The sequence below is a fragment of the Mustelus asterias genome, chromosome 18, assembly GCF_964213995.1.
Source record: "Mustelus asterias chromosome 18, sMusAst1.hap1.1, whole genome shotgun sequence".
In the NCBI taxonomy this organism is placed as follows: domain Eukaryota; kingdom Metazoa; phylum Chordata; class Chondrichthyes; order Carcharhiniformes; family Triakidae; genus Mustelus; species Mustelus asterias.
The window spans coordinates 57,527,555-57,543,388 of NC_135818.1; the positions used below are offsets into that span (position 1 = coordinate 57,527,555).

General features: G+C 40.7%; 1 protein-coding gene across 15 annotated transcripts in view; it reads right to left on the reverse strand.

The window, feature by feature from the left end:
* Positions 1 to 15,834, reverse strand: part of mark3a (MAP/microtubule affinity-regulating kinase 3a) — a 157,782-nt gene that overhangs the window by 50,456 nt on the left and 91,492 nt on the right. For 14 of the 15 annotated variants that reach the window (XM_078234048.1, XM_078234052.1, XM_078234049.1 and 11 more), the window contains one exon: positions 14,615 to 14,680. In XM_078234048.1, coding sequence (XP_078090174.1) covers positions 14,615 to 14,680 — 66 coding nt within the window. Of the gene's footprint in view, positions 1 to 12,709; positions 12,888 to 14,614; positions 14,681 to 15,834 lie in introns of those variants that run through there. The other variant, XM_078234057.1, reaches the window with a different exon arrangement.

Here is a 15,834-nt window from a genome sequence, read left to right on the forward strand (position 1 = left end):
CTTATTAACATTCTCTAGGCAAGATTGTTAAGGCAGAGTTATTCCCAACTTAGTCTGCCTCATATCCAGTCCTTTACACTTAGAAGCTCCAGATGCCCAATTTTTGAATTTCTTTATAACTTCATCTATCACAAATGTCACAGATTTCCTCCACAAGAAATCATCAATGTGCATTTTAAAAATGCCTGCTAGTTTTCATTCATAGTTCCAATAATACATTGCTGGATCTGCTTTTAGCTGAAGGCAACCAGCTTTTAGTAAGATGGATCTAACTGAAAAATACTATACCCTGGATGCACCATTCAGGCTGTAAATACACTTTGTTCAGCTTCCATAATTTCCCCTCTATACCTCCAGCTTCTTTTGGAAGCATTAAGAATACTTGTCTTTGAATTTGTTCCCCTTTCAAAAATGCTGCATGAAGTCAATGGAGAGTATGTCACTAAAAGTACTTTGAAAATCCTCAGACTTATTTTTCCCACTGATGGGAAATCTATCCTAACTTCCTGGTCGCCCAGTTGTTCCTCAAATTCCTGAGCTATGGCATTCTCCTGTACATTTTACACAAATATCCTCTAGTGTATTCCTCACCCAGTGTCCTTTTTCAGAAGCCTCAAACCTATGGCCAGAGTGATGTCCAAATTAATAATGCAGTTTTGTAATAATTTCCTTGTCCTTTAAATCCCTATCCCCAGCTGTCATTAATACCTCCTTAACATTCTGTCTGGAGAGGACAGGTCTTAAAGGAACACAATAATGTCCTCACTGTGTAAATTGCCAATCTACGGATCTCCTAAAGACAATTGCTTTATCATGTTCCATGTCCAACCTTCATTTGGGCCTTTTTCATTGAAGGCTTATGTAACAGTAAAGGCATTTCACTCGGTACAACATCAGTACTGATAAAGTGATTTACCCCTGCTATTTTACATCAAATTACCTTCTTTTTTAGTGATTTCAACATATTACCATCACCAAAACCGAAACAAGTAAACTGTCATATCCCTTGATGTTACTTCAGTCGTCCTTACTTTAAGAATCCATTTAACAGTTTAGCCAGTCCACTCTACACACTGTGGACATACACCCACTATCTAGAACTGCACAACTGAATGAATCTGCAACCAGGATACTCATTATCCGACTGAAACTTCTGGCGACCAATATGATTCTTTCTGGTCAGTATTGTCCTGCTTGCCTTCCATACTTTTCCTGTCACATGTTGTCTCAAAAACCCTGTTTTTCATTTTTAGACAATTCAATGCATGATATTTAGAGTCGCACTTAAAGTGCCTATTGACCACTTCTTGGTTATTCCTGGGGTTCATCTTCATTCTGTAACTGTCGAATTAGTATAGCTCCCAAAAGCGTCTCTGTCCTCATGCCTCCTCTTTTATACAAAGGTTTGGGACTAATATTTGAACAGTCCGGAAATGTTGCAACCCTAACCTTCCTCCATCTTTGATGTCACTGCTGAAGAGTCCATTTGTGCCATAAAAGCAGCTGGAAATGAAAGCTATCCCAGAATTTTTAAGGCTTTGGACATTTGTTCCAAAAGCGGCTTTCTCTCTTTGAAACTAACTTCAGTTAAAACCAAGAGCCGATCCATGTTTGATATCCTAGCACAGTCCAATAATTTAAAAGCAGTACTGATTTAAGAATTTCCAAATGGAATCACTGCAATCTTGTACATAGTAGATTAAATTCCACAATGTGTTCTTCTATGGCAGAATCATCCATTTTTTCAAATTTAACAGAGTCTGACGAAGCCTCCCAGGCATTCAATAAGTCACCTTCCATATAAATTTTATCCATGAATTTCAAGTGAGTGTCCAAACATTCTTAATTCTCCAGTTCCTGGGCGTCTGGTTCAGAGAACACTGTGCAGCATATCTTGCTCCTGGCAGGAAGTGAAAGTACCAGAGTCACCCCTTGCTTTCTTTTCAGTAAAGATGTAACTCATGTCCATATATCAGCTGTATTCTTCCATTGATTGTAAAGTCCAATTTTGTAAAAGTGATGGAAAATCAGATCCTGCCATCCTATACCTGGTTTCAGTCATCTTTCTTTAAAGAGTCTCCAATTAAAGTCTTCTCTCAAAAAAAAACTCCAATTCTTACCTCCTGTCTATGATAGCAGTCGGGAAGCTGGAACAGTTAAACTCTTTGGACTCCCTAATGACTCCTATTATTAGATGTCAGAAAATGTGTGCCACTGAAATGTATACACCAACATCATGCTGAGCAGAAGATATAAAAACTGCATTCATCGTGGACCCAATGTATGGATTTCATTTTTGATGAGACTTTGTAGAAACGGAATTGTTATTTTTACCATAGTCTCAAATCTTCACTTCCAGGCAACCATCTTCTGCCACAAATGTCAGAGGATTCCCCAGCCTGAAGAAGACACTGAGACTTGGATGCTTTGGTGGAGACTGTTTATTGCTTTAGAGCTTACTTATCCACTCCAACACCATCACCACAGTGCTCACTGACTCTTCTTCGAAGACACATCTGAGTATAATTAACATACCCAACACCTGTTCTGTTTATGTCAACTATTAGGTATTTGACATCCATCAACAGAACCTATTAGATACGAACAAGCCAGAGACAGGCAGCCCTTTGAATAGCAGTGCCGCACGTTGAAGCAATGATTGATAGCAGTATGAGAACCGTCCAAGACCCAGGAATGGTTCTGAATCCCATGCCAGACTTGAGTGATGTCAGGAGGGGTGGGAGTAGAGGCCATGTGAAGGGTGGTTGTCAGCAATTAAAAGGGTGGGGTGGGTTGGGGTGGGGGGACTCTCATCATAACAAAATTTAGGCCTTGTTATCATGTAATTTAAGCCTTGTTATCATGCCTTATTTCCAGTATGAAATAAAAACAATTGCAATTACATTTTATCCATTATTTTCTATTTCTTAAATAATTGCCTACTTTATCATTTGATTACATTTTTTAAATATAAAAGTTATACTTTGTCCTCAAATGCCATTGATCTGCTGTGTATTTTAGAGATGTAAACAATTTAACAGGTCTGTAACTGGTTGGAAACCAATTTAATTTTTGTTTTCATCTCGTCAATGTTGACCGTGTTGCAATTTGACTTACACACGCTAGATGCAACAGATCATTTCATATTTAAGGAGAGGAAGAAAGGGGAAGGAGTGTTCTTGTTCAACAAGATAATTACTGGTGACACTCCAAGAATTGAAGACCTATTCTCTCACAAGATCATGTGATCATTTTTTACTTCACAACAAATTTCAGTCTTTTACAGCTAAGGGACCAAAAGGGAACTGAGCCTCCACAGGGGCAAATTAAGAAAATTTTATGCGTGGAGGGCAAATCTCAGAGAATATGAAAGATTGTACTGAGGAGAGATTTATTTCTCACTGCTTACCTGTTAAATAAATTTCCAGCTGAAGAAAGCAACAAGCTAGGATGTACAGACCTTGAGGGCTTGTATGAGAATAAGTGAAGACATGTTTCAATTCAATCAGAATGTCATCTCATCAGAACAAGATGCTAAATGAGTAGTACTTCAGTGCTATTATTAGAGTGATACTGATAACTCCAGACATTAAATCAATGATGAGAAAATACAAAAAAATGAGACATCTACTTCCGAAAGATCACAGAATGCCTCAAACAGCTTTCTTACAGTCCAAATATAGTGAGATTTATATCACAAACAAGAGGAAAGACAAGGTCAGTAACAGGCAAAGTGCATGGTACATGGAGCAGTATTAGATCCTCTACTAGGATTGAATTTAAGGTACAGTGTAGGAGGAGAAGGGTACCTGTGCAGCAAGTTGGACTGTGCCAAACCTGCAAGTGCTCAATGCTGGATTGGTAAAGTACTTTGTTTATCAGTGTTAACATACTTGCCATTGATGATCACAAAATATAATCATTAAGAAGTGTCAGTTGCTTGATGTGCATAAATACCATATAAAATGTTGTGTTAAGAACCAAGACTTATATGCCGTATTCAACATAGAAACAAAGGCCATAAGTGTTTCATGGAGATGTGAACAGAAAGAAAATGAGCACCAAACCAAACAAAGATATGAGAACAGCTGACCCAAAGTTTGGTCAAAGAAGTGAGTTTTACGGTAAAAATTAAAGGGGGAAGAGAGGAGAGAGACGTGTAGGAGTTTGGGCAGAAACTCTAGAGTGTGGAACCAAATTGGCTGAAGGCATGGTTGCCAATAGTGACACAAATGGAAGTGGATATGCAGAAAATCAGATTTGGAGGAATGGGAAGTTCTGGGGGTGGGGTGGGCTGGGGTGGTGGTGGAGGAGTTGTACACTGTTACAGAGATAAAGAGATGCAAGGCTATGAAGGGATATAAAAACAAGGATACCACTTTTATATTGGTGGTTTTGAGGGACCAGGACCCTATAAAGATGGACAAGCTCAGAACAGATAATTTCACAGAACTTGCTGCACAAGATTCATAACAGTATGAGAGTTTGATCGGGAGACCATTGAAATAGTTGAATCTGGAGGTGACAAAAGCATGGATGAAAGCTTTAGTACCGGATAGACTACAGCAGGGCAGGGGAAGCAGATGATGTTACAAGTGGAAGTAGGGAGTTGGAAAAGATATGGGGTCAGAAGCTCAGCTCAGAGTGAGGGTTCAACCTGAGACACTGGCCGATGGAATCGGTGACAAGGATAATGAGTTCGTAGGAGGGTCAAAAATAATGTTTAACTGGAGGAAACTGTAGATAATCTAAAATTGTATATTGGACAAATGGTCTGAAAGCAATGGATGGTTTGAGGGAAGCGATGGAGATAGAGCTGATTGGCTTCAACATATATATGGAAACTGATCTTATATCTACAGATACTATCACCTAGGGCCAGTTTTTGGATGAGGAAGAAAACTGGATGGATAATGAATGGGTTCTTGAAAGACTCCAGAGCTAATTGGGGTCGCTATCCACAGATCTCTACAGGTTGTCACTCAAGTGGATAGAGCTGTGAAGAAGGCCTATAGTGTGTTAGCTTTTATTAACAGGGGGTTGGAGTTTAAGAGCCGTGGGGTTATGCTGCAACTGTACAGGACCTTGGTGAGACCACATTTGGAATATTGTGTGCAGTTCTGGTCACCTCACTATAAGAAGGACGTGGAAGCGCTGGAAAGAGTGCAGAGGAGATTTACCAGGATGCTGCCTGGTTTGGAGGGTAGGTCTTATGAGGAAAGGTTGAGGGAGCTAGGGCTGTTCTCTCTGGAGCAGAGGAGGCTGAGGGGAGACTTAATAGAGGTTTATAAAATGATGAAGGGGATAGATAGAGTGAACATTCAAAGACTATTTCCTCGGGTGGATGGAGCTATTACAAGGGGGCATAACTATAGGGTTCATGGTGGGAGATATAGGAAGGATATCAGAGGTAGGTTCTTTACGCAGAGAGTGGTTGGGGTGTGGAATGGACTGCCTGCAGTGATAGTGGAGTCAGACACTTTAGGAACATTTAAGCGGTTATTGGATAGGTACATGGAGCACACCAGGGTGATAGGGAGTGGGATAGCTTGATCTTGGTTTCAGATAAAGCTCGGCACAACATCGTGGGCCGAAGGGCCTGTTCTGTGCTGTACTGTTCTATGTTCTAATGAAGCGAGACCTGGAAGGGAAACCATTGCTGCAAATATTCTGCTATGATGATACATGGTAAAGAAAGTCAGAGACACAAATGAGTGGTATAGTGAGTTGGGAATATTATCCGTTCATTTCCGAATTCAAATACAGCTAAGAATAGCTGGATAAAGTTGGACTCAAATCCGATGAATTCATCAAGGGTCTGGACTGTCTCATTATTCAAAACTAAATTAACTGATAAATAAGAATGACTGATGTGAAAATTCAAATATCCTTACAATAAGTAGAAGACGCCATGATTTCAGGATTAAGATTTAAGATATTGTTGGAGCCATGAGAGGCAAATGTGGTCTTGAATTAACAGAAGTTATATGAATGCAATATCTGGGGCTATTAATTGTACTTGAGAAACAATCTTTATTGTGCCAATCGTCATAAATTGTGAAATTCAATTTGCAAAGCACACAATACAGCTTCAAACTGACCTATTTACAACATGAAACAGGTGGTTTGTCTGCCTGCTGCCAAAAATCTATTACCTATCTGAGAAAAGGGATACGTTCCAGGCTTTTAACTTTGATGTTCAGTTGTCAAATAAACAATACAATGCAATTTTTCTCAAAAGCAGTGGTGAATCACTGCTAGAAACAAGGGCACTGGATTGCATTAATGTGCCATATTAGAATAACAAGTTGTTCGTGAGCTGCAAAGTGAAACAAAAACCAGTGCACATTAACCTAATCACTTCAAGAGATGGTAGCTGCAAGAACAATAATGCTCAGAAAACTGATCGTGAATAAAGAAGACTTAAAGTTTATTTATTATTAGTCACAAGTAGGCTTACATTAACACTGCAATGAAGTTACTGTGAAAATCCCCTGGTCGCCACACTCCGACGCCCGTTCGGGTACACTGAGGAAGAATTTATCATGGCCAATGCACCGAATCTTCACATCTTTGGTCTGAGGGAGGAAACCGGAGCGCCCAGAGGAAACCCACGCAGACACTGGGAGAATGTGCAATCGAACCCGGGTCCCTGACGCTGTGAGGCAGCACTGCTAACCACTGTGCCATCCCAAGACATGGTAACACATTCCCAAGAGATGCAAGGATGTCACAGCTAACTGTCACACAAATAGCTATATTTCCAGCATAGCAGCAATTTGTTCATGAAAAGCTATTGCTGGAAAAAAAAGACACAAATACATCTATAATTACAAACACGGTCCTCTTTAAAGGAAATCATGTCTGAAAGAAAGCTTGAATGAAATTAACTCCATGAAATATCAAATTGAGATGGCAAATTACATTCTATGAGCACATATGATTGGTGTCAAAGAAATCTTTCCAGAAGCTTTATTTTTAAAAAACCCACAAGGACAATGTTGTGATCGCAAAGGATACAATGCGTTATACAGTTTGAACTCTTATTAACTTTACTGGTTATCGCTTTAGAACTAAAGATACATTGTAACTTCAATTCTATGAGATATGTTCAGCAAGTCAATGTGATGTCTCTAGTGTATGTGTGAAGAGAGTGCGTGCTGGTGTGTTTTTCATTTTCACTCTACACTGCTGGCTAGTTGCAATGCAAAAAGGAGAGCCAAATGTGCAAGTCTCTCCCTGTCAGCACACAGACTCTTCACCTGCAAGTCCTCTGCAGTCCCTCTTTGTGGAAACAGCTCGTGCTTGCAAAACTCAAAACGGTGTTCAACATTAGATGTGATTCCACGTTTGGACAACATTTGCTAAACAATTCTGAGTATGCCAAGATTTACACTGACAACTAATTTAAGATCATCAGTTGAGCTCGCTGTGCAGCTCAGACACATACTGGAAGCTACATATATTAATACACAGGGCCCTGTCCTTTACAGACAGAAAGGACACGTACACACATTGCGTCTTTTTCAACTAAATAAAACAGGTGACAGCCATTCCCTGGTTGCTTCCCCAGAGCAATGCCTTGACTAATTAGTTAACATGCTTGGTTTGAATTTAAACAAAGCTGGGCAGTAAACTGTCAATTATCAGTTAACTGGTACATTCTCCATGGCAATGCCTCTGCCAGAGTCCATTTGCCAACCATTAATTTTTAAAATTTTATTTATTAGTGTCACAAGTAGGTTTACATTAACACTGCAATGAAGTCACTGTGAAAATCCCCTAGTCACCACACTCCGGTGCCTGTTCGGGTACACTGAGGGAGAATTTAGCCAATGCACCTAACCAGCACATCCTCCAGACTGCAGGAGGAAACGGAGCACCGGAGGAAACCCACGCACACATGGAGAGAATGTGCAGATCCCGCACAGACAGTGACCCAAGCCGGGAATCGAACCCAGGTCCCTGGCAGTAGTGCTAACCAGTATGCGATCATGCCACCCAATCAGCACTCTCTTCTCATACAGTATAAATTGTTGTTCCCTTTACAATTTAGTATTCTTATTATTTCATTGATGAGTGCAAGACAAAAGCTTCAACAAAATATGTTTTTTCAGGAATACTCAAGTTCTGTACTACAAAAAGAAAGAAGATGCAAACTCTGATTGGCAAGCTGGGACATCAGGGCCAAGTACAGGGATTGACAGTCATCTTGCAGCTGGTTAACAACGCGCACAAGAGAACAGTGACACGGAGTTTGATAGGCTGAACATAGCTCTCCTACAGTAGACAAAGCTTGCCAACAATGGATCGCTGAAAGAACAAAGAAAAGTACAGCACAGGAGCAGGCCCTCCAAGCCTGTGCCAATCATAATGCCCTAACTAAACTTTAAAAATCCTTCTGACCTTCCTCGTTCCATATCCCTCTATTCCCTCCATATACATGTACCCATGATGCCTCTTAAATGTTGCTAATGTGCCTGCTTCCACCATCTCCTCTGGCAGGGCGTTCCAGGCACTCACCATTCTCTGCGTGAAAAACTTCCCTTGCACATCTCCCTTAAATCTTCCCCCTCTATGAACCTATGCCCCCTTGTAATTGACACTTCCACCCAAGGAAAAAGCCTCTGATTATCCACTCTGTCTGAGCCTCTCATCAGGTCTCCCCTCAGCCTCCATCTTTCCAGTGAAAACAATCCTAGTTTATTCAACCTCTCCTCATAGTCAACACCCTTGAGATCAGGAAACATCCTGGTGAACCTTGTATGGACTCTCTCTGAAGCTTCCACATGGTCTACGTGTTATATTTTTCCTTTTCTCCTGAAGGCAGAGATCCATATTTAACTACACTTTCGCAGCCAGAAGTTTGCCTTCAATGTTTCACTCAAATGTCTAGTCTTCATTGAGAAACCTGGACATTTTCAGCCTACTTGATCACTGTAACTGAGTCTGCCGAAACAAACACTTCCAAGATAATTAGGTAGTGACTCAGAATGGCAGTGCTGATCCAAGTTTAGGATCTTACTGCTGGATTAACTTAAAATGGGTTAACTTTGTGCAGACTGATTGGCACAGGGTTTCAAGGATATAACATACCCAGAGAAGATGAAGAGCTGATAGAATAGAAAAGTATAAAATTCAGAAATGTTTGGACAAATTGGATCTGAGTAGCCATTGTTATTAACAGAAATCAAACACAAGAAATCATATTTATAAATAAAGAGCAAAGGAGATAGGAAATTCAGAGGGAACATTATATTGCTAAAAGTGTGGTGATCACATGAAACAGATTAACTGAGGTGACGAAATAAAAAAACTCTGCAGATTTTAAGAAGGAGCTAGACAGCTTCTTGAAGACGATATTCAAGGTTATTAGGAAAGCATCAAGAGAATACCATGGTTAGGTGGGTTAGATGGACTGAAGATGTTCTCCTGCCTGAAACTGTTACTATGTTTCATGACTGTATCTTCCCCTCGATATGTTAGGTGCACAACAAAAGTTAGATTTAAGTAACTATAAAAGGACCTCAATTTCTCTCTAATCTAATGGTTGTTACTAAGATCAGAAGTGACTTGGGAAATTATGCTAGAGTTCTCATGAAAAAGTCACAGATTTGTTACATTGCAATACATGCTCGAGCAATCGTAGTTCATGAAGTTGTTGAAGAGTGGATGTGACGAATGAAAACTGAGTCACGTTTTGTCCACTGCCAGCAGTGTTTTAGCATTTCTGCACTGGATGGATATAGGCTTTGTGGGAAGCCAAAACAGCAAATAGTGATAAGTATAGCAAATTGTGAAGGACTTCCAACATTTACTACTTTGCTTGCTTTGTTTTCCTTCCTCAGTTGTCCGAGTGTAATTGCTGAATTAATTAACTAAATATCTGGAAAGGTAGCCAGGCTTTATAAAGTGTTACCCGGTGAGTTGCCAATAATTTTCTTAATATTTAACATTCTACCCATCGTCAAATATTTCCTACATCTGCCACAGTGGTTTAACAATTGCACATCCTCCATGGAGAGTAAACTACAATGTAAAATGCGTACAGGAGGGTTCTTTGGAACAATATGTAGATAGCCCGACTAGAGAGGGGGCTATACTGGACCTCGTACTGGGGAATGAGCCCGGTCAGGTCTTCAAAGTTTCGGTAGGGGAACATGTGGCAAATAGTGACCACAATTCTGTTAGCTTTAGGATAGTGATGGAAAAGGATGAGTGGTGTCCCAAGGGTAAGGTGTTGGATTGGGGGAAGGCTAACTTTAGTGGGATTCGGCAGAAATTGGCAGCTCTTGATTGGGAGAGGCTGTTTGAGGGTAAATCCACATCTGGCATGTGGGAGTCTTTTAAGGAACAGTTGTTAGGGCTACAGGACAGGCATGTGCCTGTTAAAAAGAAGGATAGGAAGGGTAGGATTCGAGAACCGTGGATAACCAGGGAAATTGAGGGACTGGTCAAAAAGAAAAGAGAGGCGTATGGGAGGTCCAGGCAGCTAAAAACGGAGGGAGCTCTGGAGGAGTACAAAGAAAGTAGGAAAGAACTCAAACGGGGAATTAGAAGAGCAAAACGGGGTCACGAAATGTTCTTGGCAGACAGGATTAAGGAGAATCCCAAGGCATTTTATTCATACGTTAGGAACAAAAGGGTTGTCAGGGAAAAAATCGGACCTCTCAGGGACAAAAGTGGGGAATTATGCTCAGAGCCCAAAGAAGTAGGGGAGATCCTAAATGAATACTTTGCGTCGGTATTCACAAAGGAGAGGGATGTGTTGACTGGGAGTGTCTCGGAGGGGAGTGTTGAACCGTTGGAGAAAATCTCCATTACAAAGGAGGAAGTGTTAGGTTTGTTCGAGAAGTTAAAGACTGACAAATCCCCAGGGCCTGATGGAATCTATCCAAGGCTGCTCAGGGAGACGAGAGATGAAATCGCTGGGCCTCTGACGCAAATCTTTGTCTCGTCACTGGACGCAGGTGAGGTCCCAGAGGATAGCTAATGTGGTCCCGTTATTTAAGAAGGGTAGGAAGGATAACCCGGGTAATTATAGGCCGGTGAGCTTGACGTCCGTGGTGGGGAAGTTGTTGGAGAAGATTCTTAGAGATAGGATGTATGCGCATTTAGAAAGGAATAAACTCATTAACGATAGTCAGCATGGTTTTGTGAGAGGGAGGTCATGCCTCACTAACCTGGTGGAGTTTTTTGAAGAAGTGACCAAAATGGTTGACGAGGGAAGGGCCGTGGATGTCGTCTATATGGACTCTAGTAAAGCGTTTGACAAAGTCCCTCATGGTAGGCTGGTGAAAAAGGTTGGATCTCATGGGATAAAGGGGGAGGTGGCTAGATGGGTGGAGAACTGGCTTGGTCACAGAAGACAGAGGGTGGTAGTGGAAGGGTCTTTTTCCGGCTGGAGGCCTGTGACTAGTGGTGTTCCGCAGGGCTCTGTATTGGGACCTCTGCTGTTTGTGATTTATATAAATGATCTGGAAGAAGGTGTAACTGGGGTGATCAGTAAGTTTGCGGACGACACAAAATTGGCAGGACTTGCAGATAGTGAGGAGCATTGTCAGAAGCTACAGAAGGATATAGATAGGCTGGAAATTTGGGAAAATAAATGGCAGATGGAGTTCAATCCTGATAAATGCGAAGTGATGCATTTTGGTAGAAATAATGTAGGGAGGAGCTATACGATAAATGGCAGAACCATAAAGGGTGTAAATACGCAGAGGGACCTGGGTGTGCAAGTCCACAGATCCTTGAAAGTGACGTCACAGGTGGAGAAGGCGGTGAAGGCGGCATATGGCATGCTTGCCTTTATAGGACGGGGCATAGAGTATAAAAGTTGGGGTCTGATGTTGCAGATGTATAGAACGTTGGTTCGGCCGCATCTGGAATACTGCGTCCAGTTCTGGTCGCCACACTACCAGAAGGACGTGGAGGCTTTGGAGAGAGTACAGAGGAGGTTTACCAGGATGTTACCTGGTATGGAGGGGCTTGGTTATGAGGAGAGATTGGGTAAACTGGGGTTGTTCTCACTGGAAAGACGGAGGATGAGGGGAGACTTAATAGAGGTGTATAAAATTATGAAAGGCATAGATAGGGTGAACGGTGGGAAGCTTTTCCCCAGGTCGGTGGTGACGTTCACGAGGGGTCATAGGTTCAAGGTGAAGGGGGGGAGGTTTAACACAGATATCAGACGGACATATTTTACACAGAGGGTGGTGGGGGCCTGGAATGCGCTGCCAGGCAAGGTGGTGGAGGCGGACACACTGGGAACGTTTAAGACTTATCTAGACAGCCATATGAACGGAGTGGGAATGGAGGGATACAAAAGAATGGTCTAGTTTGAACCAGGGAGCGGCGCGGGCTTGGAGGGCCGAAGGGCCTGTTCCTGTGCTGTATTGTTCTTTGTTCTTGTTTGTAGTGCATAGTTTCACCAGCAATGTAATAATTTGTAAGCCTTTCTAGCAGATTGTTGGAGAAGACAAGCACACTTCCCTTAAAGACTGAAGTATAAGTATTGAACACCCAATTATTGAGGCCTCATGAGAAAAAAATACATCAAATAATGCAACTAGATTCAGAAGGATTTGAATCTTACAGATCAATAAGCTGGTTGATAGCAGAGACAATTCAAAATAGCACAGGAATAAAAAATGGAAAGAAAGAATAGATATTCACTGGAGCTGTCATACAAAGGTGCCAACAAAAAGATTTACAGGTCATTGGATAAATCTATAAACTAACAACTCAGCAGTTGGCTAAATCAAAAAAATATATAATTCTGACAGCATTCGTGGATAGATAGAATACAAATCAGAAAAAAAGCAGCATTGTTGCTGTAGAAGGCCTTGATCAGCATGTTTGCAGAACTGTTGAACCATTCTTTCCACCTAAGCATAAGAAAGGTAATGATACCATTGAGAGTGTAACAGACAAACAACCAACAACATTTGTATCCAAGTTCTAAGGAAGGTGTTTGTGTTCTCTTTAGCAAATAAATTGCAGGGTGATCAAACTGAAGACTGATTTGGCAAGTGTTTCAAACACAAGGGGATACAAAGGATATACAAAGACTGGAGATGGAAGGAAGAAATCAAGCAAAATTTGAAAAAAAATATACAATGACAAATAGATTTTCAGAATAAATGATCAGGTAAGGCCACTGAAGTAAACGGTATAAATGGGCTTCAGAGGAAACTATATATTCTTCTAGAAAGAGAAGGGATTCTCAGTTTCCTACTTTAATGTAATGTCTTGAAGGTAGTTATAGTTCCAAAGGCACCTGCTGTTCTTCCAACTTCTTGCCCAAGTGCTCTTTTATTAGGTTGTGAATGTTGGTAACCTCATTGATCCATTAAATAATTGCAGCATATCTACAGTCCACAAACACCCAAACATTTCAAGATAAGCTAAAATATGATCATCAGGAAATCCGAGTCCATTTTCTTCCTTTTTTTATCCTGAAGAAACTAGGGAAAATTACATCCATTCCCAGCTGAGTCTTACCAGTTTAGCACAAACTATTAAAGTAACCAATATTGTTCATTTTCACCACTTTCTTGGCATCACTGCCTTTTTGGCTTAGCTTGTAACATTGGTGTCTCTTAAACAGAAGATTATTGATCCAAACGTGCACCAGAACTGGCATAATCCAAACGGACACACCAATGGAGCAGTGTGGGAGTCCTACATTCCAGGAGGTAATGGCGTTTGGATGAAGCACTGACACTCTGATGATTCAGGGTGCATTAAAGATAGTTTTTAAATAGTGTGATACCAAGATATTTTCCTGGTGATTATCCCAATATATCTTGCTCAAGAAAATGAAAGCCATTAGAAAAAGAAAGCAACATACTGCTTGCGGATGCTGGAAATCTGAAAAAAAAAATCTGTGGAGGACCAGAGATTGGGGGGTGTAGACATTGTCTGGGCTTGCAAGCTGTAGCAAGAATCACGATGGCCTGGAGAATAGGGCATGGTGCAAAAAATGGGTTTGGCACCCCAACCCGATAATTATGCAAATCCGCTAATTGTAATACAATTAGCAGGTTTGACAGCCCAATCACCAGCCCCCCGCCATTCGCCCACCTCTCCAGCAGGAAATGAATCGAGCGGGCTTTGATGCTTGTAATGAGCAGTGTGCACCTGGCATGCTGAACTCCATGGATCCAGGGGAACGCCACCAACCCCTCAACAAAGAGGAGCATCGTCCCCCCCACCACTCAAATAGCAGATCATCTTAAGTGGTCTGTAAAATAGGAAGTTAAATCACTTATTCCTTATGAAGAAACCACAGCTGTCAGTAAGACTTAGGGTCTGACTTAGGCCTGAAAGGTTAACTCTTTCTCTCTCCACAGATGCTGCCGGACCTGCTGAGTGTTTGCAGCATTTCAGTTTTTACCATCAGAAAACAGATCAACTGATTATTTACCTCACTGCTGTTTTGTAAGAAGTTGCATCAGGCTGATGACAGAATAATCAATACACTCCCAAGACAAAATTCATGATACCCATTGAGAAGATTAGGCATACTAAATTATTTCTCATTAAATCAGAAAAATACCAAATATTAATCAAAATAAAATTGGTTGTTTTTTTTAGGTTGAACACTACTTACCTCCACTTGCATATTCCATCACTAAATAGAGAGTCTTCTCTGTTTCAATAACTTCAAATAATTTCACTGAAAAGCAAAAATGAAAATCACATATTGATATGCTCAGGTAAGTATCAAATTTAACACATTTATAAAAGATGTTTCAACTGCTCAATTTCAGCTTATTTATGAATAAACAATGCATTTGTTTAAAAAGTTGTTTAAAAAGTGCCAATTCAGCTGAGAGAACGGCACATTCTGTTTGATGTTAAAAACAACTGATTTTCTCTTTTCCCACATTCTGTCCTGTCTCTATCTTCTGAAGGCATTGGTTCCAAGCTGGAATGTGGTTGGTCTTCTATCACTTCATCCAAATGGTCATCTTTAATTTTTGGGTGTAGACTGCAAACATTGGGATGTTTGTAGGGTTCATCACAACCAAACCAAAACACAATGCTGAATACAAGCCATACATAATAACGAAGAGTGAGATCGATGGGATAAACTTCCCCTTTACTCAAAGGAGCAGTGAAGACAATTGTAGAGTAACTACCAGTACCCCAGGTGAGTAACCAACTAAATTTGCATGTACTATGGATTCAACCTGGCATCTTTCTGCTGTTGTTCAGCTGCTCACTGAGCCAACTCGCTAAAATATTGGGGCAGCTTATTCTTCTTAATTCAGCAGATAGAAAACAATGTGCTCAAATAGAAACTTAGCCAAAGCAAACCAAAACAATTTAAAGTTATATTTTTACTATTGTTTCCCTCTGGCAAAATGATCAAATGTTGGGGGACACAGTTAATTTCAATATTTTCAAGTATGTTTGGCACCAAGCTGCATAATATAACTTATATCACTTGAACATGCTCAAATAATATCCATTACTCTACAACTGTTTAGATTTCTAAAATTAAATTGTTATTTGGCTTGTTTTGGACAGCATGTTTTCGAAAAGATGTCAAAGCTATGGCTTGGTATAGAAGAGGTTCACTAAGGTAATACATTCAATTACTTTGGTTTGAGTTAAGAGGATTTTTGTTTTGTTCACAAAGGGTTCCTGTGACATGGAATGTTCTACCAGAAGCACGGCTGGCAGCAAAATCCATAATTGCTTTTAAAAGCTAAGTGGTTAACTAGCTGAAAAATAAATATTTAAAAGCTTACAGGGGAAGGAACTGAGTGGATAGTTCTTTCAAAGATCTGCCACAGACACAGCTAGGCAGAGTCTACTTCTAAG